This window comes from Nakaseomyces bracarensis (assembly GCF_045282275.1).
Source record: "Nakaseomyces bracarensis strain CBM3 chromosome Unknown Scaff10_0, whole genome shotgun sequence".
Classification (NCBI taxonomy): Eukaryota; Fungi; Ascomycota; class Saccharomycetes; order Saccharomycetales; family Saccharomycetaceae; genus Nakaseomyces; species Nakaseomyces bracarensis.
The window spans coordinates 301066-321998 of record NW_027263956.1 but is presented as its reverse complement, the minus strand read 5'-3'; the positions used below and the strand labels follow the sequence as shown (position 1 = coordinate 321998).

The window sequence follows — 20933 nt, the reverse complement described above, 5'->3', positions numbered from 1 at the left end:
AAGCTCATATAAAATGGTATGAAAAAAAAAAAGGGATAAGAGCAAATAGATGTGTACTTGAAGCGTTTTCTTCGTTAGTCTAAAATATAATATGCGGTCTTCAAAAACATAAGAAAGAGTTCTTTAAAAAATACTTTAGATTTCTCTTCTTAGTTAAGATTTGTATCTTTCTTTATTTTATGAAGTTCTATTTTGGGGAGTTAGGAAAGTTGATTATGCATAAAACATTTTTGTTTTCATTTTGTTTAAAATTTATACCTCTCTTTGTACACAAGCAAAGAAGTAGTAGTATATGATTATTATTCAGAAAAAAGAATGGAAGTTTTGAGAAACCAAGACAAACATCAAAAACAAAATAATGAAAAATCTAGAACGGCTATCTTTTATTAATAGTTTAATTTCCCTTCTTATTTCTTGATAATCTTTTCTACCTCCTCTACGTCTTCGCTTTCATCTCCCGCTTTATGTGGTTGCTTTCTATCCATTACGCTATCATTATCTGCACTGTCCTCTTCATCATCTTCAAATTCAATATGTTCATCATCATCATCGTCACCCGCATTCCTGTTCCTGTAGGTCTGATAGTTATATAAATCGTCGTCGTTATAACCCATGGAGTCGTCATCAATGCTACCCACGTCATCCTCTTCGTCCATGTCGCTATCGTACCAGAAGTTCTCGGACATGTCTTTCTGTGTGCTATGTGGATCATGGCTACTGTCGTGTTTGCTCTGCGACAAGTAAGCTGTGTCTGAGGTAGGCATCTCGAACCCTGAAGGAATATCCTGTTTCGACCTCTCGACTTCCATCTTCACGCGCTGTGTATACTGTTCGGGGTTCTTTCTGAAATCAACTGCAGCGTCAACATTTGCAGGCGAGGAGATGTTTGGATCCTCTAGCAATGACACGATGGAGATCAAAACACTCTCCACGGTCTGTACTGGAGACCACGTCTCCGCATCAGGCTCATCCGTCATAGGGTCTCCACTCTGGTGAAGAATGGAGATACATAGTCTCCCGTCTCTATAAACGTTTGGATGGTATATGGCAGGCGTGAAACGGAACTGAGGTGGCGAGAACGGGAAATCATCAGGGAACCGCATCTGTGCTTTGAAATAACCCCCATGGTAGATAGAGTCCTCGTTCAGCACCATAACCCCAATATTCCACACAAATATGTTAGAATCATCCTCTAGTTCAATATGAAAAGAAGGAATAGCCTTCTTAGGATCTGTCAACTCCCGATATTGTCGTAGCAGCAAACTAGCAGCAGTACTCTTACGTCCACTCATCTTTATTTTAGTATTCCTTTTTTATTTTTTTTATTTCTTAATGGGTTTTATTTCTTTATTTTCTAATATTTTTATTTTATTATTTAAAAATATTTCTTAGATATTGGGTAATTTTACTATTTTTTGTTATTAGTTTGAACTTATTTATTGAACATATGGTTTTTATTTTTATGAATCGTTATATCCTTTAGAGAGTTTGTGAAGTTCTCAGTGTGTGTGTGTGTGTGTGTATGTGTATATGTGTGTGTGTCAGTATGATGAGACGAGGGGGTAAAAGAGGTGATCTTCCATCTTTTCCCACCCGGTGCAGTGTGAGTGTTGAAGGAGGCAAATTTTTTTTTTATTTATTTATTTATTATATTTATTTAGCATTATTGGGTACTCGGTGCGGGCGTATCTAGGTCTTTCTTCAGGATGTTCACAAAAGGGAGGTCCTTTCTTCTTTTTTTTTTATAATCTGCTCTGGTGAAATTTATCATTATCCGGGTAAGATACGTAGATAGTTATATAGTGATATACGGTTTTGGAGGGTAGGTTTGGTAGGTTTGGCAGGTGGTGGGGCGGGAAGTGGGAGGAGACCAGTATAGCGTGGAATTTTGACTACTTTAGAATTTGGTATTGCTTTTTTTTTTTCTACTCACCGGTACTATAATACAATGAGAGCTACTCCTACATCTATAGCAGAACTAACAGCAGAACTAACAGCAAAGAGAGAGAGAGAAAGAGAGAGAGAGGAGGAGACCTCCTCTCTCTCTCTCTACCTGTTTAAAAGAAAAGTAATACAATGAAACCCCTCTGCAATTTAATACAGAAGAAATTATAAAAAAAAGAAAATGGCTGTGACATTAAAATTCATCGCCTTTTTGCCCTTTGCTTCTACTTCTTAAGCTTCTTCTTCTTAGGCTTCTACAATTAGGTTTCTCACTACATTGGCTTCTACGGCTTCTTTTTTCTGGTTTTCTGGTTTATGATTGCTACGGCTTCTATTTCTCATTCTTTATTAATATTGAGTTTTAATTTTTACCGTTTCGGGTATCGAGGACAAAAACTATTGCGGAGTACTACATGGCTGGGTTATAATAATTTAATTGAATACAACAAGTGCAAAGTGGGGCCTAACTTGAAGGACTACTATATTTAGTATGCTGTCAATAATTGAACAAGCCATCTCTATTAGAACAATGAAGTCAGTTTTTGTAATATTAGAAAGAAGTGAATCAAAGTGAAAAAAAAAAAGTATATAAAGGATTAGATATTATTTGTTTTATATAAAAAAGAATAAACAATGATTCATTTGGTAGAAAGAAAAAAACCATCAACAAAAAAAAAAAACGATAATTAATATAATTAACATTACAAAAAAAAAACAACGATGCAATTGAATATTCTTGCTGCTGCTCTACTAGCTGGTGCTGTCTTTGGTGCTAATGATACTGTTCCACAAGTTCCTTCTGCTTGTTCATTTTCTGATGCTGCTAAGGCTACTGCCCAGACTGATTTGGATAAGTTGTCCCAATGTGAAAACATTGTTGGTGACATTGAGATCACTGGTTCTCTAGGTAACGCTGCTTTGGCTAACGTCAAGGCTATCTACGGTTCTCTGAAGATCAATAACGCTACCTCTTTGGGTTCTTTTGCTGCCGACAGTCTACAGAAGGTTACCGGTACTTTGTCCATGCAAAGTTTGACCATCTTGACCACAGCATCCTTCGGTTCCCTAGAAGAAGTCGACTCCATTGAGTTGATCACTCTGCCAGCTTTGTCCGTATTCACTTCTAACTTGAAGTCTGCTAACAATATCCTGATCTCCGATACCTCTTTGGAATCCATCGACGGTTTCTCTGACTTGGAAGAAGTCAGCGTTTTCAACATCAACAACAACAGATACTTGACCTCTTTGAAGTCCAGCGTCAAGACCGTTAACGACTCCTTGCAATTCTCCTTCAACGGTGACCAATCTACTTTGTCCTTCGATGACTTGCTATGGGCTAACAACATTACCTTGAGAGACGTCGACAGCGTCTCCTTCAAGTCTCTAGAGGCTGTCAACGCTTCCCTAGGTTTCATCAACAACTCCATCTCCTCCTTGGAAATCGACTCCTTGAAGTCCGTCGGCCAATCCTTCTCCATTGTCTCTAACGATGACTTGGATTCCGTCTCTTTCTCTAACTTGACCACTATCGGTGGTGCTTTGGTCATCGCTAACAACACCCAACTAACAGACTTGAGCACCTTCAAGAACGTCCAAACCATCGGTGGTGCTTTGATCGTTACCGGTAACTTCTCTAAGTTGGACATGTCCTCTCTAAAGTCTGTCAGAGGTGGTGCTGATATCGAAACTAAGGCTAGCAACTTCTCCTGTGACCCATTCAAGAAGTTGCAATCCAAGGGTGGTATCCAAGGTGACAACTTCGTCTGTAAGAACGGTGCTGTCTCCAGCTCCGTCAGCTTGAGCTCCAGATCTTCTTCTGCCTCTTCTTCTGCTTCCAGCAGATCTTCTTCTGCTTCCTCTGCTGCTTCCTCTGCTGCTTCCTCTGCTGCTTCCTCTGCTTCTGCTTCTGCCTCCTCTGCTTCTGTTTCTGCCTCTTCTTCTTCTTCTAGATCTAAGGCTGCTGCTCCAGCTATCGGTGAGGCTCTACAAGGTTCCTCTTTGTTCGGTGCTTTTGCTGCCGTCGCTGTTGCTTTACTATGATCGGCTGATGCATCAGATTATTATTTCCATTATTATTATTATTATTATCATTCTTGTTGATTAATCTAATAATTCAAACGAAACGCATCAATAAAACAACTCTAATGAGTTAAGAAAAACAAGTTGAAGGTAAAACATAGTAAACGTTTTATTTTCAAAACATTTGTTTTAATATTTTCAATTCTGCATAAGTTCTATTTTTTTCTTTTGTTATTTGATTAAGCATTTATCTGGTCTAAATGTGCCAATCATCTAAACATTAAAAAAAAAGTAACAAGACTTTTAGTTCAACACATTAGCTGTTATATTTGTAATTTTTTTTCGAAACGTCATAAAGTAAATATATTAATAAATCAAGATAAAAAAATATAAAATATCCCGTACAAGAAATTTTCATATGTATAACTTTTCTTATTCAAATACAAGTATGAATACCATGTAAGTTTAATCAATTATTATACAAAACAAACAAACATTATTCTCCCAAATAAGAAAACACAAATTAAAATAACATGAATTTTGTCTATAATTCTAATATCATTAGACCTAGCTATAGGATAGTAGTTCTATAAACTCATTGACTGGATCATCATCATGTTTGGCAGTCTCAATGTTTGTCAAAACCTTCTTAACACCTATGTCCAGCACTGGCTTCATTCTGGCAAGATTATTAATAACCTTAACCCTGTCCGCATCATCTAGGAATTCAGACTCTATCATAATATTATTCAATTCATCCAGGTTAGTGACATTTGGTACCATAATTTCATTATCAAAACAACTTAATATATCCATTTGTTTTAAGACAGAATAGTTCGAGGTTGTCGTCAAAATCAACAATCTTTTATCCTGAGGAGGTTTTCTTTTTAAAGCAACCTTCAGAACTTGAAGGATATTGTTCGAAAACCTAGGACCTATAGGCACCCAGTCAACCAATGTTTCAATGGAATCTATAACAAGAATGTTAAGCGGCGATTTATACGCATCTCTGAATATGTTATCAATATAAGCGATTTTGGCTGTTTCAGACATTCCCGCAATATCATTAGGAGATATCATCCTAACAAAAGGGAACTCAGATTTTAATGCGATGGCTGCAGCAAGTGCTGTTTTACCAGAACCAGGAAGACCATGTATCAATAGAGATACAAGACGAGAACGATCACTCATTTTTACTTGACGAACATATCTTGCACCATCTTTTAATATGCTATCAATATTCTCTGAGTAATTTATCATACCACCTTCAACACAACTTTTCAGATCTTCTTCACTAACACCAAATGCCGGAGTAACTTCTTCTAGGGCATTCAGGAACTCTTCCCTAGTGACTCTTAACTGAGCCAAATCCTTTGGGTTTAATTTAGTAGCACCTTTACCGATATTAACTGATTTGTTAATAGCAAATGAACTTGCACTCTTAACCAAACCTTCAATCTCTGCACCAGAGAAGTTTTTCGTCAAAGCGGCAAGTTCCTTTAAGTTAACATCATTAGCTAGCATACCGTTCTCCCTCATCTTTTTAGTTTGAATTTCAAAAATTTGAGCTCTACCTTCTTCATCTGGTAAATGAATCTCAACCTGGACCTCAAAACGTCCCGGACGTAGAAGTGCACTATCAATCAAATCTTTACGGTTGGTCATACCAATAACTAGAATATTATTTAGTTGATCTACACCATCCATTTTAGCTAACAGCTGGTTCACAACATTATCACCAACTCCAGTACCATCTCCTCTAGAACCTCTTTGCTTGAAGACAGAATCCAATTCATCGAAAATAATAATATGAAGCGATGATTCTTCACCTTTGGCACGATATTCCGTCTCAGCATCCTTAAATAAGTTACGGATATTTTCCTCAGAAGAACCAACATATTTACTTAGAATTTCCGGACCATTGACAATTTTAGGTTCTCTCGCATTAAGCATTGTTCCAATTTTCCTTGCAATAAGAGTTTTACCAGTACCCGGAGGACCATGTAGCAATAGACCCTTAACGTGTGATATACCAAGCTTTTCAATGACAGACGGTGGAAAGATTCTACTAGCAAACGCTCTTCTGAAAATCTTAGTAAATTCCTTATCTAAACCACCAACACCTAAATCTTCAAATTTAAAGTCTGGACGAATGACAGCATTAGTGTTGGTAGTTTGCAAAGTGGCACTTGCTGACAAGTTTACTAAGCCATCACGCCCTTTATAGAAGAATATTTTACTTTGGTTAGTCAAAATACTCTTAGTTTCAATATTAGAAGACATTTGCAAATTTGGTTGGACTTCACCAATATCTATAGCTTGTAAGCCCCTAATCTTTACATCAAAAACATGTCCCTTATACTCAAAAATCAAGTACTGTGTTGGGGCAAAGACCTGTGTTTCGAAAGTCTTGAGGAAATGCCTTGATAAATCAGCTTGATCAAATTTGGTATTAACAGCTTTACCTCTAGATCTGAAGGATATCTCAACATCCATATTCCCAATGTATGTCCTTTTACCGGTGTGTCGCAAGAGATCAAACGGTTGTACTACAACACTCTGGTTCAGAGACCAACCACCCCAGGTTCTCTGGTTACCATTGAAACCAATGTTCTGAGGAGCAACCTCTGGAGAATGTCTCGTAGTGAATACAAACAGATTATCAACAACAATGTATGAGTTGTTAGGGAAGGAATTGGGGTTAACAGCCACCACATTGGCCAAAGCATAGCTATTATTCGGACTATTGGCCACATGCATCTGCATGTGACTAAATGTTCCCCTATGTGAAGGCGTTGTATGAGTAGCATATGGTGATACCTTCTCCATAGAATTGTGGGATTGCACACTAGGCCCTGATTGCATACTATGTGCCGACTGCACATCCATACGTGGCTCATCAAAAATCTTTTCAGATTCATTCAATCCTTCTAAATCACCATTACTATTGGTATGAGAAATATGGTTCACTAAATTAGCTGGATTGATATTGTTAGCAACATGTTTCCCAAAAGCACCTAGCTTGAACCTATCCATCTCTTTTTTTCTGTGTTCTTCTTTCTTTTGGCTTAAAGAAACTATTATTTGTTTTCAATACAAATTTTTTGAAGTTCTATTGAGATATGAAATACTGTTGAGATTATGAAATACCTTTAATCGAGATATTAAGATAATTAGACCTTGCTATTAAAAAACGACTAATAATGCAATTCGTTATCTTCCCTATATTATATTATATAGGCTATACGCAATCTGTAATCTCTTCTATTACGCTGAATTAAATAGCTTTCATATGCCCCAGAAAACCCTGTACATAGCTGCAGATCATTAAAAAATTTCTTTTTTTTTCTTTCTATTATTTCTCTTCGAATATTTTTTTAGTCCACGTAATTTAATAGGCCAGGCTACGAGGGTTTCTAGGCTATCTACCCTAAAATGCATCGAAGCCGGTCCACAAAATTTCGAAGGAATGTTTTTATACACAGAAACGACTGCAGAAATGCAAAAAAAACGGTCCCTTGAAATTTCACTTTTTTTTAATCTATGCACAGAAAATTGAGCAGAAGCAGTATAATTTAGATAATTTACTTACCCTACTCTTTGTATGTATTCGAAAACTATGTATTATAGTGATGATGCTTTCGCAACAACATGTAAGTCTATTCTGATCTAGGGACTATTGTTGTTGTGGTTGCTGTTGCTGTTTGGCATATGCTACAACACCGTTATATATTAGGAACCCAATTAGCATTTTCTTCCAGTTTCTTTCAATGAAAGTTCGTTGATCCTCTTCCGTCTCGACATCATCAGCTTCCTTTCCGTGTTTCTGTACGGCTTCTAGCTTACTCTCGGCCTTCTTCTCCGCATACGTCATGGTCTTCTTTCTCAGCTTGATTGCAGGTGGTTGTGGGGCTAGGACTGGTTTCCTTACCTTAGCAGATACTTCTTCACCACTGTCCTCTTCCCTAAACAAACTGAACCCTTCCAGCTTCTCACCATGCATATCAATGGCCAAAGAGTAACTGTTCTTCTTGGGATCAACACGGAGGTACGAGAAACAATCGTTCTCGAAACTGGTAGACTGCGCACCGAAACAGTACACACCATTTAGGTGCTTGAATTTATCCAGTGAAACCTCTGTTACATTATGTGTATCATCATCAACAGCGACATGTCCTATACCAAACTTCTCACCACTGTCAACATCCTTAGCAAACAAGTCATATACCTCACCTCTTGCACACGCCAATAATAGACCTAACTGTACCAATTTCAGAGAAACCATCCTTTAAGTAAAACCCTGTACTATATCCTTCCTTTTTCTTTCCTTTTATCTTTGCTAATTATAATATCAAGAACTGTCAAAGATAATACTACACTTCTCAAAGCTATAAGTAAAACTACCCTTATGCCTTACAGGGTCACTTCTACCGTCAATCAATCCCAAAGTGTAACCTTTTTGCTCTGTTAGCGTATTTTTTTGCTTGGATTCAACGTAAACCCGGGTAACTTTTTAGATTTTGGAAAGTCCTGTACAAAAAGGGTTGACCCGGGTACTTACTAGAAGACCAGATATATGCTCAAGAGCATAACCACATTGCAGTACTCATTTATTATATGCTGTGCTGTTATTTAGAGATACCTTTTAGTATTTGTTTAATAGATAAAGTTATACCAACAACAAAACTAACTAACATATAAAAAGAAATGGTGCTGCCAATATTCCTTCTGGCAGTACTGCCTGTGGTGACATCTTACCTACTGCCGATAGAAGATCCCACTACATCGGATAAATTCCTGGTGAGTTATGTGAATAAAAGTATATGGGAGCACAGCGTGACGAAAAATAAGACAGCATTGAGTAATGGTGACGTGATAGCACTCGGGGGTGATGTCCAATGCTACATGCCAAATGTTACCAAGATTCATGAATCACAACCGCAACCATTACAGGACCCAGAGATGCAGAGACGATTAGGTGATACATTAGAAGCCGGTGTGAAGATAATTGATAAACATCTCAATGATCAATGCGTATTGAGTCAGAGCGGGTTTTGGTCGTACAAATACTGTGGTGGGAATGACTTTATTCAGTTTAATGGGTTGACTCAGGAGTTATCCCAATCATCTCTTGTTTACACGCTAGGAAGATGTGCTTCTGACCAAGAAGATAGAGAGTTACAATTGCTCTTTGATGACTACGGTTACTATATCAGTGAGATTATAAGGGGCGGTGACGTGTGTGATGTCACAGGAAGTGGCAGATTAGTCGAAGTACAGTATGTTTGCGGTAACTCAATGACTAGCGCTTCTCTACAATGGACTAGAGAAACTATGACGTGTCAATACGAAGCCCAAATTATTATTCCGGAATTATGTTCTCTTGACTTATTATCTAAGGGTCATGATAAAAAGAATGCGTTACCTATTATTTGCCATAAAAACCACGAGAGTCTCGAATCTGAATCCATAGTTGAAATGGTCTCTCTCTATGATTTCAATTACATCGCTAACCAGTTCTACTACTTAGACCCAATTGAAGGTGCAGGCTTGTCAAAGGCAATGCTAATGTATACTGGTAACGGAACTGTGGATGGCCTCACGTCCCCACTTCCTTCTGAAAAGGTATACACTATGGTGAGTGATGTGATAAACAGATTGATAGGTTTAAAACTTGTTAATGCACCTGATGGGGGTGAACTAAAACTAGATGCAACTTATACTTGGAGTTGTGATATTATTGATATGAACGGTAATTATATCAATTCTGTTAAATTGACAGTAGATGGTTCTAGAATGGCTCATTTACTAATCGATAGATCTGCCAGATTTGATGAAGATGGCAATTTCGAAAATTATTCAAATGAGAAAACTCGGTCTTCTCCGAACTTATCCCATACAGGGGAAAAGGATAAATTAGTTCCTAGCGAAAATAATGTAATCAACTTAGATGATCTCTCTATCGAAAACGTTGAATATCTATTGAATAAAGTTCGTGAAGCCGGTAGATATCCGGATTTATTGAAGAACAATAAAAATTTATCAGATTTCGAAAATGACATTGATGATGAAGAGAATGACATTGATGACATTAATAGTAAAGAATTTTTAGAAAGCCATATTCAAGAAGCCGAAGGACTTATGAACGATAATCAACAACTGAAAACAAATGATATTCAAAAACCATTTATCGACGACGAACATGATTTGAGTTTCCCGAGAGATAATGAACACGACTCCAAACCAATAAACGGAGAAAAACCACATAACAATGCAGATAATTCACCAAGTGGTAACGAAGAACACTTTAAAGAGAATAAAATGGAGCACGAGAAGTTTGAAGCTTTGCAGGATCAGATTGAAAAAGAGCATCAAAAGTTTTCCCGTAAATTGAGTGAGGAATTAAGTAATAAGCAAGATATCTTAGAAAGTATAACTGATGAAGGGGATCACGTTGAAGACCAAAATCCAAATCAAGAAATCAGTGACTCAAACTCTCTACAAGAAGTTAAGAACTTACAGAATAATGAAGATGCTGAAAACTCAGTAGATAAAGATCAGATAGCTAAGGATCGTGAGGAAAAGTTACACGAAGAAAAGGAACGTTTAGAAAGAGAAAGCCAAGAAAGAGAGCTTCACGACCGCCTGGAAAGAGAACACCTAGAAAGAGAACGTCATGAAAGGGAACGGCATGAACGTTTGGAAAGAGAACGTCATGAACTTGAACGTCAGGAAAGAGAACGTCAAGAAAGAGAACGTCAAGAAAGAGAGCGTCAAGAAAGAGAGCGTCAAGAACAAGAGCATCAGGAAAGAGAACGTCGCGAGAGAGAGCGTCATGAACGCTTGGAAAGAGAACGGTTAGAAAGAGAGCTTCATGAACGGTTGGAAAGAGAACGGTTAGAAAGAGAGCGCCTTGAAAAAGAACGTCAAGAAAGAGAGCATCACGAGAGAGAACGTCACGAACGTTTAGAAAGAGAGCGACTTGAGAAAGAGCGTCTTGAGAAAGAGAGACTTGAGAGAGAGATTCTAGAAAGCAAACGTATTGAAATTGAAAGTACAAATCTTAATGAAAACCTTCAAGCAGCAGAGCGCTCCGAACATAAAAATAATGAGAATCATCTGGACGATGAGTTGTGAGCTTTCAGTCCCTTATAATGTATAACGAAAACCATATAGAATATATATATTATAATAAGTCATCATATCATATCCTTTTACATTTTAAACAATCTTTACCATCTAGATTACATACTTAAAAAATACGTAGTGGAATAGCTTTGTCATGTTACAAGCCATTTCTGGCCAGATTATCCGTGACTTGTAAGTAGAAATCAAGGACATTAACGGTTTCATAGCCAATTTTTGGGAATCGTTTAAATAAGTCATCCTGCAGTTTATTTTTCCAGTTTATGATATCCAAATGATCAACATTCTTTAAAGTACCTTCATATTTTCCCCATTGGCTACTCTTTATTGTTACTAGACCATCATTCAAATCACCATTTGTTGCTTTAGCTATTACTTTCCATGGCCAAGCTAAAACGTTATACCATTTTGGCTCAAAATATGATCCATAAGAAAAATATTTTACTTTGGGATCATTTCTAATCAGCTGGTTGAAATATGCCATATAAGACGTAGTTAGTTGGTAGAAACAGGTCGGCAGCCAGATATTAGACGATTCGATGTTTGTTGGCTTTAAATCTAAAAATAAGTTGACTACATAATCAGCCATTTCAGACCCTCTATGCGGGGTAGATATGGTAGTCAAACTTGCAACCTCATAATTTCGTTTAGGCATTTTTGCAATTAGATATCGACAGTCTAAGCCGCCCATAGAATGTGCCAGTAAGTTAACTTTGGTTTTGGTTCTGAACCCAAAAATATTTCTCGGTGGTGGGGTCTTTTCCTGGAGTTTAGCTACTTCTCTCTCTATAGAAGCTGCCAGAGCCAAAGCTCTCTCTTCAATGCTCCCAAATCCTGGAACTTTAGTAGTTATCGTTTGGCAACCATTTTTTTCTAAAATTTCTTTTACACCTATCCAGTAGTCAATTTCCAACAGATTCTTCTCACGTATTTCTGAGTCTTGATCACCTCCTTCTAGGAAATGGTCAGAGTTATTGAGGTGTATACTACTAGTTAACAACCTAGTCAATTTAAACACAGATGGTATAAGGATAAGCTTGTCAAAACCCGATAGACCATGGCACAATACAATAGGATACTTTGGGGCTTTATAGTCTTCTATTGTAGGAATTTTCTCAATGGTATGTACATCAAATTCCTGTTTAACTACTTTTTCCTCAGGTTTAGTCATCACTATGGCAATACTATTTTAAAAAGAAAAAGGAAAAGGAAAATAGTGAATATCTGCGCTGTTATATTGCCAGTTAGCTTCAATGATAATATTAACCCTGGTAGTAAAAGTAAATTTAGTACAAGAAATGATATGTGATCGTAATACTAAATTCCCCTTCCCTACACCCATACACATAATTTTAACGATAATGAAAAAAGTAAAATCACAGAAATATGATATGCAGTTTAGGTCATAAAACACCAAACTGCAATAGTCTGACAACGAAATTACAAATCCGTGATAGTTTAATGGTCAGAATGGGCGCTTGTCGCGTGCCAGATCGGGGTTCAATTCCCCGTCGCGGAGATATTTCTTTTTTGGCAGAATCTTTTTTGGACAAATATAACTATATTTTCAATTAAAACTTTAATAAAGAATATACTAGATATTTTTTATTATCCAATCAAAGATATATATTGTGTTATGAATACCATCATGCTAAGTGTTATGCCTCTTGTTCTTTTTTTTTATGTTTTTTTTTTTAAATGTTTATTTATTCTTTATTTATATTCATATATATACGGATGATTTGTTTTTATTTTTATATTAATATTGCTCTTCCAGTTTTCATACAGCGTACTTCTTAGTCCACTCTCTAGCGGTAGCTTCGTACTTGGATCTATCAGTCTTGTAGATGTGTGCGATTTCTGGAACCAAAGGATCGTCTGGGTTAGCATCTGTTAGCAAAGAACAGATGGACAGTAGAACCTTGGATAGAGTTAGTGCTGGAGACCACTGGTCCTTTAGGATATCCAGACAGATGTTACCGTTGGCGTTAATGTTAGGGTGGTAGATCTTAGTTGTGAAGGAAATCTTTGGTGGTTTGAAAGGGTAGTCTGTTGGGAAGTGGATAGATAGGAAGAAAACACCACCGGCGTATGGAGAATCTGGTGGGCCCATTATAGATGCTTGCCAGTGGTATAGATCGTCACCTACTGGACCAGCAGAACATGAAGTAGGTGGGTCTCTACCCAAATCACTTAATTCCTTGGCAATACGTTTGGAAGACATCTCTCTATAAATATAATTATATTGGTTTTTTTGTTTATGTTTTTGTTTTTTTTACTTCAATAAAACAAAAAACTTGACACAATATAAAGATTCAGAAATAGAATGTTAAAATAAAAAAAGCTTTCTACTTATAAAGCAATGAATCAAAGGAAATGGATGGCAAAAAAAACAAAAAACAAATAGAATACAATTAAAATAATTTCAAAAGAAAGAGGAAGTCTCCTAATATTGAATGAAAATTTAACAAAGTGAGAGAGACAATAGAGAAAAAATAAAAGAGCTCACACAGTTAAACACAAAACTACAACAAACAGAACAAATAAAAATTTCATCGTAGAAACAGCTGTAGCAGAGATATATTTTTCCCTGTTCATTTCTTTCTTTTTTCAGAGGCAAGCCCTTCGAGGTTACGTAATAGATGACATGTATCCTGTATCTGTTTTTTTTTGATAGAATTTTTTATTTTTTTGGTAACGAAAGGAGAGGGTAATGATAGTTTACGTTTATAGTGATACATCACAAGAACGTTCTGGAAAATGCCTCTTTCTTTCTTTTTTTCTCTCGCCCGTTCTCGATCTGTAAGAGATATATTTGATAGTGAATAGGAGACCGTATAAGCTGATGTTTCACATGATCTAATTACACTTATTTATAAAGGTTTGCAATTTTGATTCTTGTTAGTTGAAGTAAAAATATAGTGATTAAAATTAGATTATATAAATAAATTGATTACGGATTAGTATTAGTGGATGTGAAATAAAAATAAAAATGTAAGAATTAAGTTAATGTAGGGGCAGGGGAAAAAAAAATTAGGAATAAAAAAGGAAAATAAAATAGATGGTTGGCAAATATAATAATGGAAGCACACACATACAAGAGAGGATCCGATTTCCTCTCATAAAAAGAAGTAATTCTTCTTTGAATTCTTGTTGTGATTCCTTTATTTCTTTTTAATAAGGAAAAAAAAAAAAAAACTTATTCAACTGATGAAAGTACTTTCAATAATGGAAATACCCTTTTCACCTTTGTACTCAGACTCTTGACAGTACTGGTAAATATATGGTTTAATATGAGCAATGTTTTGTGCAACAGATTTCACTACACCAGGTAGCTCACCTAACACATCGTATCTATTGATTAGTCTTAGGTGATCCTCTTGATAACCTGCAGGGAACTTAATACCGACTGGATACTTCCAGCCATTCTCTTTATCAGTCTTAGTCTTAGTAAATGTTACTTTGTTCTTCTCTAGACTAGAACCAATGAAATTTAGACCATGCTCTCCATCAGAAGTTGACCACAATGTCATTGTCTTACTTCCGTGTTCCGGGGTTGTGGTGAATTCCATGGTTAAGGTAGAATGGTTTTCACTCTGGAACCAGCAGAAATTCCAACGTGAGGCAGCTTTGTTTGGTTGTAAACCTTGTACCGCGTCAACATATACCACTGGCGTTTTTTTCAAGGCGATATCAAAGTCTACGTATTTGCCGCTCGTCTCATCGAGTCTCTTATACGAGATTTTACCAGAAGCTTGACCCTTTGGGATGAAAACGTGTCTAATCATCTTTGTAGACTCGTGTTGGTGAATCTTACTCTCTGACACTGCTTTATCTAGGAAGTAGTTACAGCCGTCAGGGTTGATCATATAGCCTGGGTAGAGATCAATGTCCAGCTTTAACGCTAGATCCTTAACGTTATTATTCGAGTCTGCAACGTTCACAGTAATATGCAGAACAGCAAACTTATCAAAGACATCATCTCTAAACTCGACATCTTCGAATTCAAAGGTGACATTCTTGGACACAAATTTTAGTGCATCGAAGGTAGTAACATCCTCCAACTTGAAACTCTCCCACACATCACACTTGATCTCCTCCTCCACACAACTGAAAACCTTGAAATTTAGCTGGAATCCCTTATATAGACCTCCTAACACACTAGAGTAGAGTAACTGCACGAACCCACACTTCTTAGTTTTTGTGTCCGCAAAATACAATGTCTGGGTCTCGACTTTAGTCTCGACTGTCTGCTTAACAGCCCTCAACAAACCAGAACCTTTCTTCTTCTTAGCACCTTCACCGTTGAAAAACCACTCCAACTGCGAAACATCACTGATAATAGTAAAACTGTCGCTATTACGCCCGTGGTTCTTCTGATCATTCAAAATAGGATCCTTCACCTGTACTTCCCTCACATGCGCAAACTTCGTCTTCGATTCTTTCTTGTCAAACATATTTTTATAGTTGATTTGTATATTGTTTTATTGTATATTGTTTTTTATTGCTATTAAATAAGTATTATTTTTTCTTCAATATACTTTTCCCTCTCCTCCCCATCGATCATTAGCTTATATAGTAAAAAAAAATTTTATTTTATAATACTATTAATGGTATTACGCAATGATTTTCCCCTGAGCCCTGAGAAAGAGAAGAAGCCCTTCTTAGGTCTTTTTTTAATTGCTTTCGATGAGCCATTTTGGTTTACGCTGCAGAAAAATAATAGAGGATTTCCCGGACATTAGATCAACACATCAACACAGATAAAAAATATATATATATAGGGAATTCTCCTTTTTCATACTCTTGTACTTCATATTGTACAGAATATACCGTAGAACACACCGGTAAGTTAGGAGTTTTCTTTGGAGTACACACCCCGTAGGTACGAAAGGGAGATCTCGCCCTTCTTCTTATTTTTATTTTTTTTTTGGTTCCAAAGAACAGTTCTGCGAGGGTTTCTAGGATGGGTAAATCCCCTTACCAATCATTCCAGGGTGTTCTCTACATTCGCCCTTTATTTTTTTTTGGTTTGTTTTTAATCTCGGTATCTTTTTTTTTATCTTCGTAGAATTATACGTAGATAGGGGAAGAGAGAAGAAGAAAAAAAGTTGGTTTTTCGCGTTTTCGGTGTTTTGTGTATTTGGAACGTATGTGATTACTTAAAAAAATGAAAAAAAAAGAATTCTATACATTATCTTTCGTGTTCTATCACTATGTGCGGCATTTTTAGTTTTTATTTCTGTTATTTTTTGGCGTTTTCTCCGAGATTTAATTTAACAGTTTATGGTAGACAAAATACCGCACGACATTTTTTTTTTTAATATTTTTTTTTTTAATATTTTTTTTTTTAGGGTATTCGGTATTTGTTAAGGGACTCAAGCCTTGTGGAACTCGTATCCTGGTCTACAACCGAGCGGACCGGCCAGCGTCATTTGGTAGACACACAAGTTAGGCTCAGTCACTGACAAAACCTCGAACCTCTCAGCACAACGTAGTGTCAGTGAGACCGATCTAGAGGGCCCCATCCAGCATTTCGTACCCTGGTCAAACCCTAGTGCAAGTGGCTGGTTCATCTCGTACAGGTTCCCGTATAGGTACGTGTGTTCTTCTTCGGGTTGTCCGTCTTTTCTTAGTAAAGTTTCGTTACGCATGTGCGGGTAGATAGAAAGGTCAGGGTAGACACTCTCTAGTTTTTGTTCAAAGAGCTCCTGGGCCTCCACCGAGCGTAGCTGGTTGATGTGTGACTCGTCAAATTGGCCCAGAACGACCTCGTTTGTTCCTTCACGCTCCTTTTGCACGATGATACCGCTCACGTGGGTGTAGTCCTCCGTCTCTGGGGACTCTGCGGTGGACTTGAAGCAGATGATGTACTTGAACTGGTCCACAGAAGACTCAATGCATCCGTTGTACTGGTCGTTTATCTTGGCTAGTGTGCGTATGAATTGGGAACGCTCGTCGTTTGCGTCGAGGGTATTAAGTCTCAGCTCAGCCTTGAGTCTCTGAACGCGGGTCTCCATTTTCTGCAACTCTTTCTCATGGGCCTGTACTTGGTTACGTAGACTTTTCAATTGAGCAATGTCCTCTGGAAGGTGGTCCTTGCCGCTGAGGATCTCGTGAGCGTGCTTGCTGACCCACCTGTGCATCTCTTCTAGATCCTTTTGTAACGTGGCATCCACTTCAAACCCACCATCCCTCTCTATCAAATCGATGTTCTCGGCAAGGTATTTCTTATACGCATCGACTGCAGTAAGAACACCAGGGTCCTGGAAGTTGACGTTATATTGCGACGTGATCATACTCATAAATTCTAATAGTCTCTTTAATCCCTTATGCAGAATCTCACCACTGTAGTTAGTCTTACCCTCGATTAACTTCTTGACAAAGTCAAACTTGTTAATGACATATTCGGCATCACGTTCCTTGGTTGCCTTTCCAAGGAATAGTTTTGGTACATCGACATTGAAATACTCGATCAGCTGGTCACGGAGCTCACTTTCTACTTCACCATTGATGGTTACCGGGTCTAACACTTTACTACGGATAAATTTCTCATATGCATCAACGTTTCTTATAACAGCTTTGTCGTTTAGACTTCTTTCATACTCCCTGGATAGACGATCTAAGATACCGTTGATATCTTGGAAGCTATTAGCAACCCTGATAACTACAACGTTAAATGTTTCATTCACGCGTTCAGTGATATCTTTAAGGTCAAATCTCTCTAGGAAGGAATAACCAAGAGGATCGTTCAGCTGTAACCGCTCCATGTAGTTCTGTTGTTCTCTTTCAAGCCTCTCAATGGAAGAGTCTATCTCTTTACCAACAGATTCTATCTCTTTATTAATCTCATCGTTACTACGTCTCTGGTCTTCAGGGATAGCATCTTTCAAATCATCTTTATTGAACTCTTGTAATGCCTTGATACCACTTTGGTAATTTTCCAGCTCCTTAGATACCATCCATTGGTACTCACTATCCACTTCAGAACACGTCAATCCTCTCCAGTTTATCGTTGGCGACATGGATTCATCCGAACAATCACAACAGTCACACAACCCGTCGTTAACTTTGCTACCAGATATATACCTAGGTATAAATCCTTCATTATGACAGTAGAATGTCGATAAATCATTACATGCCCCAGTCAGCACCTCATCAGAACCATCAGGACAGTCACATATACCATCATTGACTTGACTAACATCAATTACAATGGACTTATCACTAATACAGTGGAATTTATCCTTCCCCTTAAGATCATAATGCTGAGCCAGCTCATCAGGCACTCCAATAAGGGCATGAACAGGTACCAACGCTAATGCCCACAGGTACTTCATTAGTTTGTTCTTTCTTTCTTTTAAACAGTTACTCCCCTATGATAAAAACCGTTCTTAGCTAATTGGTTAACACTAATTAAACAACAATTGAAATAATGATATATACTATGAATGTAATAATAAAGACGTATGTTAGAACGCAAAATTGTGCGTTGAATAAAAATAATTCAGCCTTTACACATAAAAAAAATTTTGAAGCAGGTGAAAAAATATCGAGGAGAAAACCACCGCACAAAAGTGTAAATATCACATGATGTACATAGAAAAAGGCGCACAAAGGTAAGTTTTTGCATAGTTACTGCGATGCAGCTCAGAGGAACAAAGGGAAATAAATAAACAAACAAAAGCATCACTTAAAATATTCATTACTGTCAAATTCTCGAATAGTCATCGGAAATCTGATGGGATAGAGATTGAGACTATTTGGAATTTGGCGGAAGGGCATATACTTGTGTTATAAAATATAGGTACCGGAGGAAACTACATAAAAAGACAAGTAAAAATATAACAAGATTAATAAGAGAGTAGGAAAATGGATAGTGATATTGAACATTATATGAGACCTCAGAGTCTCGCTGACTTACCACTTAATATAATTTTTAAAGTATTGTCACTTCTTAGTGGGGATGACCTGGAGAATGTTGGGAGGACATGTACTATGTTGCGAACTCTGTCTAATGAAAGTATGATATATAGAAACAACGTGAAGGGTTCTAATGGAGCGAACTGGTGGACGCGTAGGCTTGTCACTGATGTGTTTGATATATTGGATACCAGGAGGAATTTCTTACTTAATATGACCACTAGACATAATGTTTCTGTGATAGAGTCTCTCAGACATATACAGAAGAAATTCAACTTGCAAGAGGCCCCCAGAAGAGCTACGCGATCTATGAGCCATTCGGGGAGAATAGATGAGCTAGATATGGATGGGAATATCGTCTTACCCAAGAATAGTCTTTACCATGGAGGAGACAAAAGAAACTTTACTGATATTATTAGTAATAAAGACGCTGTAACTTATAAAGCTATCATAGAGGGGATCAAAACGGTAATTGATAAGCAGGAGATAGCTATTGATGGCAGCGATAATAGCTCTACAAATGAACAGCTAGAAGTTACAAGCGATATCCACCAAGACGGGTCAAAGGTAACTAGTACCACAAGGACCTCCAAACAACCTTCAGAGAATACGTCTCCCGCCACTTCTAATAATTCAAGAACTTCCACGGACTCTATATTCTCAGATAAGCCTATTCTTACGGACCAAGAATGGAAGAGACCTCAGACACCGGAGAGTCCCTTCAAGGATGCTCTGAACGCGGAGACATTGTCGTCCGGCTCCAGCTCTCTGTCCTCTTCTTCTGATTCGCTAGATAAATTAAGAAACTCAAAACATGTGAGAGACAAGGCTGCCTTATTTGAGAAGTTACTATTCAGAGAAAATAGTGAACAGAGTACTAAAAAGCAATACCACCAAGATCACAAGAAACGCAGAATTTCAAGAAGCACTTCTGCATGGGATAATTCACTTAAAACCATGTCTGAAAATTCGAATACAAAGAATTATGGTGAGCTGCAATCTAATATGAACACTACCTCAAATAACTCCAGCAGAAAGTCATCATCCCCCACTGAAAGAAAAGTATCTGAAAAATACATTGAGGAAGTTGAGAACCATATTGCCACACCAAGATTGCTACCTGCTAGTCACACTATGAAGGACTTGGATAACATCGCAAGAAACGGTAATGTGGCTTCTATAGTGGAAGCTTATAGAGAAGAAATAAAACAAAAGAAATATCCTCATAAAAGAAGTCAACTAAAAGTTGTAATATCATCAGACAATAAAGTCAGTTATGAAAGGATTCCAACGATAGAAAATTAGTTTATAACGCATGCCATCAACGCTTACTATATCGTTTTTCTACTAGGAAGCTGAAATGGTAGAAAGAACAATCTCGACTCACATATCAAACAATTTATCCCACTAACAAACTTTAATCAATGATTGCTAGTTTAGAGACGATAGAATTCCAGACGTCAATTCCAACATGATCTTTTTAAATTCAATTCTTTACCTTTATTTTTTTTTCCTTTTCCTCTATTTGATTTGTATTATATGAACTCTATTTCATGTTCACCTCACTTGCATCATAAAACTATAAATAATAACTACTAATATCTAATACCATACTACATAGCATAATATTATTATGAAGTATATTACTACGCACATCTATTTAGATGAAATATTAATTCTTAATAGACTTTTTTTATTTATTAATTTTTTTTTTTTTTTTTTTTATTGACACAAAACATTTATATTGCTTCAATTTTTTTTTTAATTCTGTCAGAGGCTAAGCTATATTTATCCACTAGTACAATATACTTAAATAACATGACTATGTATTTATGGGGTGATACTCCAATCTGTACTTGTATAGACTGTTTCGATAAATAATAGTTAATCAATGCCACATA

The 20933-nt window shown here is 37.0% G+C and overlaps 11 protein-coding genes across 11 annotated transcripts; 4 read left to right on the top strand and 7 right to left on the bottom strand.

Annotated features, from left to right (window-relative positions):
• Window positions 1-407: 407 nt before the first annotated feature.
• Window positions 408-1292, bottom strand: CDC34 (SCF E2 ubiquitin-protein ligase catalytic subunit CDC34; the record flags this gene model as incomplete). Its single annotated transcript, XM_071052927.1, has 1 exon — window positions 408-1292. One exon carries the CDS (start codon window positions 1290-1292, stop codon window positions 408-410), a length of 885 nt encoding a protein of 294 aa, XP_070911177.1.
• Window positions 1293-2664: 1372 nt separating this feature from the next.
• On the top strand, window positions 2665-3984 carry PST1 (Pst1p; the record flags this gene model as incomplete). Its single annotated transcript, XM_071052926.1, has 1 exon — window positions 2665-3984. The coding sequence occupies one exon, from the start codon at window positions 2665-2667 to the stop codon at window positions 3982-3984; it is 1320 nt and encodes a 439-aa protein (XP_070911176.1).
• Window positions 3985-4530: 546 nt separating this feature from the next.
• Window positions 4531-6999, bottom strand: RNJ42_02760 (Vesicular-fusion protein SEC18; the record flags this gene model as incomplete). Its single annotated transcript, XM_071052925.1, has 1 exon — window positions 4531-6999. One exon carries the CDS (start codon window positions 6997-6999, stop codon window positions 4531-4533), a length of 2469 nt encoding a protein of 822 aa, XP_070911175.1.
• A 640-nt stretch (window positions 7000-7639) lies between these two features.
• EMC10 (Emc10p) lies at window positions 7640-8248 on the bottom strand (the record flags this gene model as incomplete). Its single annotated transcript, XM_071052924.1, has 1 exon — window positions 7640-8248. One exon carries the CDS (start codon window positions 8246-8248, stop codon window positions 7640-7642), a length of 609 nt encoding a protein of 202 aa, XP_070911174.1.
• A 422-nt stretch (window positions 8249-8670) lies between these two features.
• YOS9 (Yos9p) lies at window positions 8671-11100 on the top strand (the record flags this gene model as incomplete). Its single annotated transcript, XM_071052923.1, has 1 exon — window positions 8671-11100. One exon carries the CDS (start codon window positions 8671-8673, stop codon window positions 11098-11100), a length of 2430 nt encoding a protein of 809 aa, XP_070911173.1.
• A 148-nt stretch (window positions 11101-11248) lies between these two features.
• Window positions 11249-12280, bottom strand: TGL2 (triglyceride lipase; the record flags this gene model as incomplete). Its single annotated transcript, XM_071052922.1, has 1 exon — window positions 11249-12280. One exon carries the CDS (start codon window positions 12278-12280, stop codon window positions 11249-11251), a length of 1032 nt encoding a protein of 343 aa, XP_070911172.1.
• Window positions 12281-12495: 215 nt separating this feature from the next.
• RNJ42_02756 (uncharacterized protein) lies at window positions 12496-12684 on the top strand (the record flags this gene model as incomplete). Its single annotated transcript, XM_071052921.1, has 1 exon — window positions 12496-12684. The coding sequence occupies one exon, from the start codon at window positions 12496-12498 to the stop codon at window positions 12682-12684; it is 189 nt and encodes a 62-aa protein (XP_070911171.1).
• Window positions 12685-12889: 205 nt separating this feature from the next.
• On the bottom strand, window positions 12890-13333 carry UBC5 (E2 ubiquitin-conjugating protein UBC5; the record flags this gene model as incomplete). The annotated part of the gene is made up of 1 exon (XM_071052920.1): window positions 12890-13333. One exon carries the CDS (start codon window positions 13331-13333, stop codon window positions 12890-12892), a length of 444 nt encoding a protein of 147 aa, XP_070911170.1.
• A 979-nt stretch (window positions 13334-14312) lies between these two features.
• On the bottom strand, window positions 14313-15566 carry RNJ42_02754 (uncharacterized protein; the record flags this gene model as incomplete). Its single annotated transcript, XM_071052919.1, has 1 exon — window positions 14313-15566. One exon carries the CDS (start codon window positions 15564-15566, stop codon window positions 14313-14315), a length of 1254 nt encoding a protein of 417 aa, XP_070911169.1.
• Window positions 15567-16487: 921 nt separating this feature from the next.
• Window positions 16488-18449, bottom strand: GTB1 (Gtb1p; the record flags this gene model as incomplete). Its single annotated transcript, XM_071052918.1, has 1 exon — window positions 16488-18449. The coding sequence occupies one exon, from the start codon at window positions 18447-18449 to the stop codon at window positions 16488-16490; it is 1962 nt and encodes a 653-aa protein (XP_070911168.1).
• A 532-nt stretch (window positions 18450-18981) lies between these two features.
• MFB1 (Mfb1p) lies at window positions 18982-20337 on the top strand (the record flags this gene model as incomplete). Its single annotated transcript, XM_071052917.1, has 1 exon — window positions 18982-20337. The coding sequence occupies one exon, from the start codon at window positions 18982-18984 to the stop codon at window positions 20335-20337; it is 1356 nt and encodes a 451-aa protein (XP_070911167.1).
• Window positions 20338-20933: the final 596 nt, after the last annotated feature.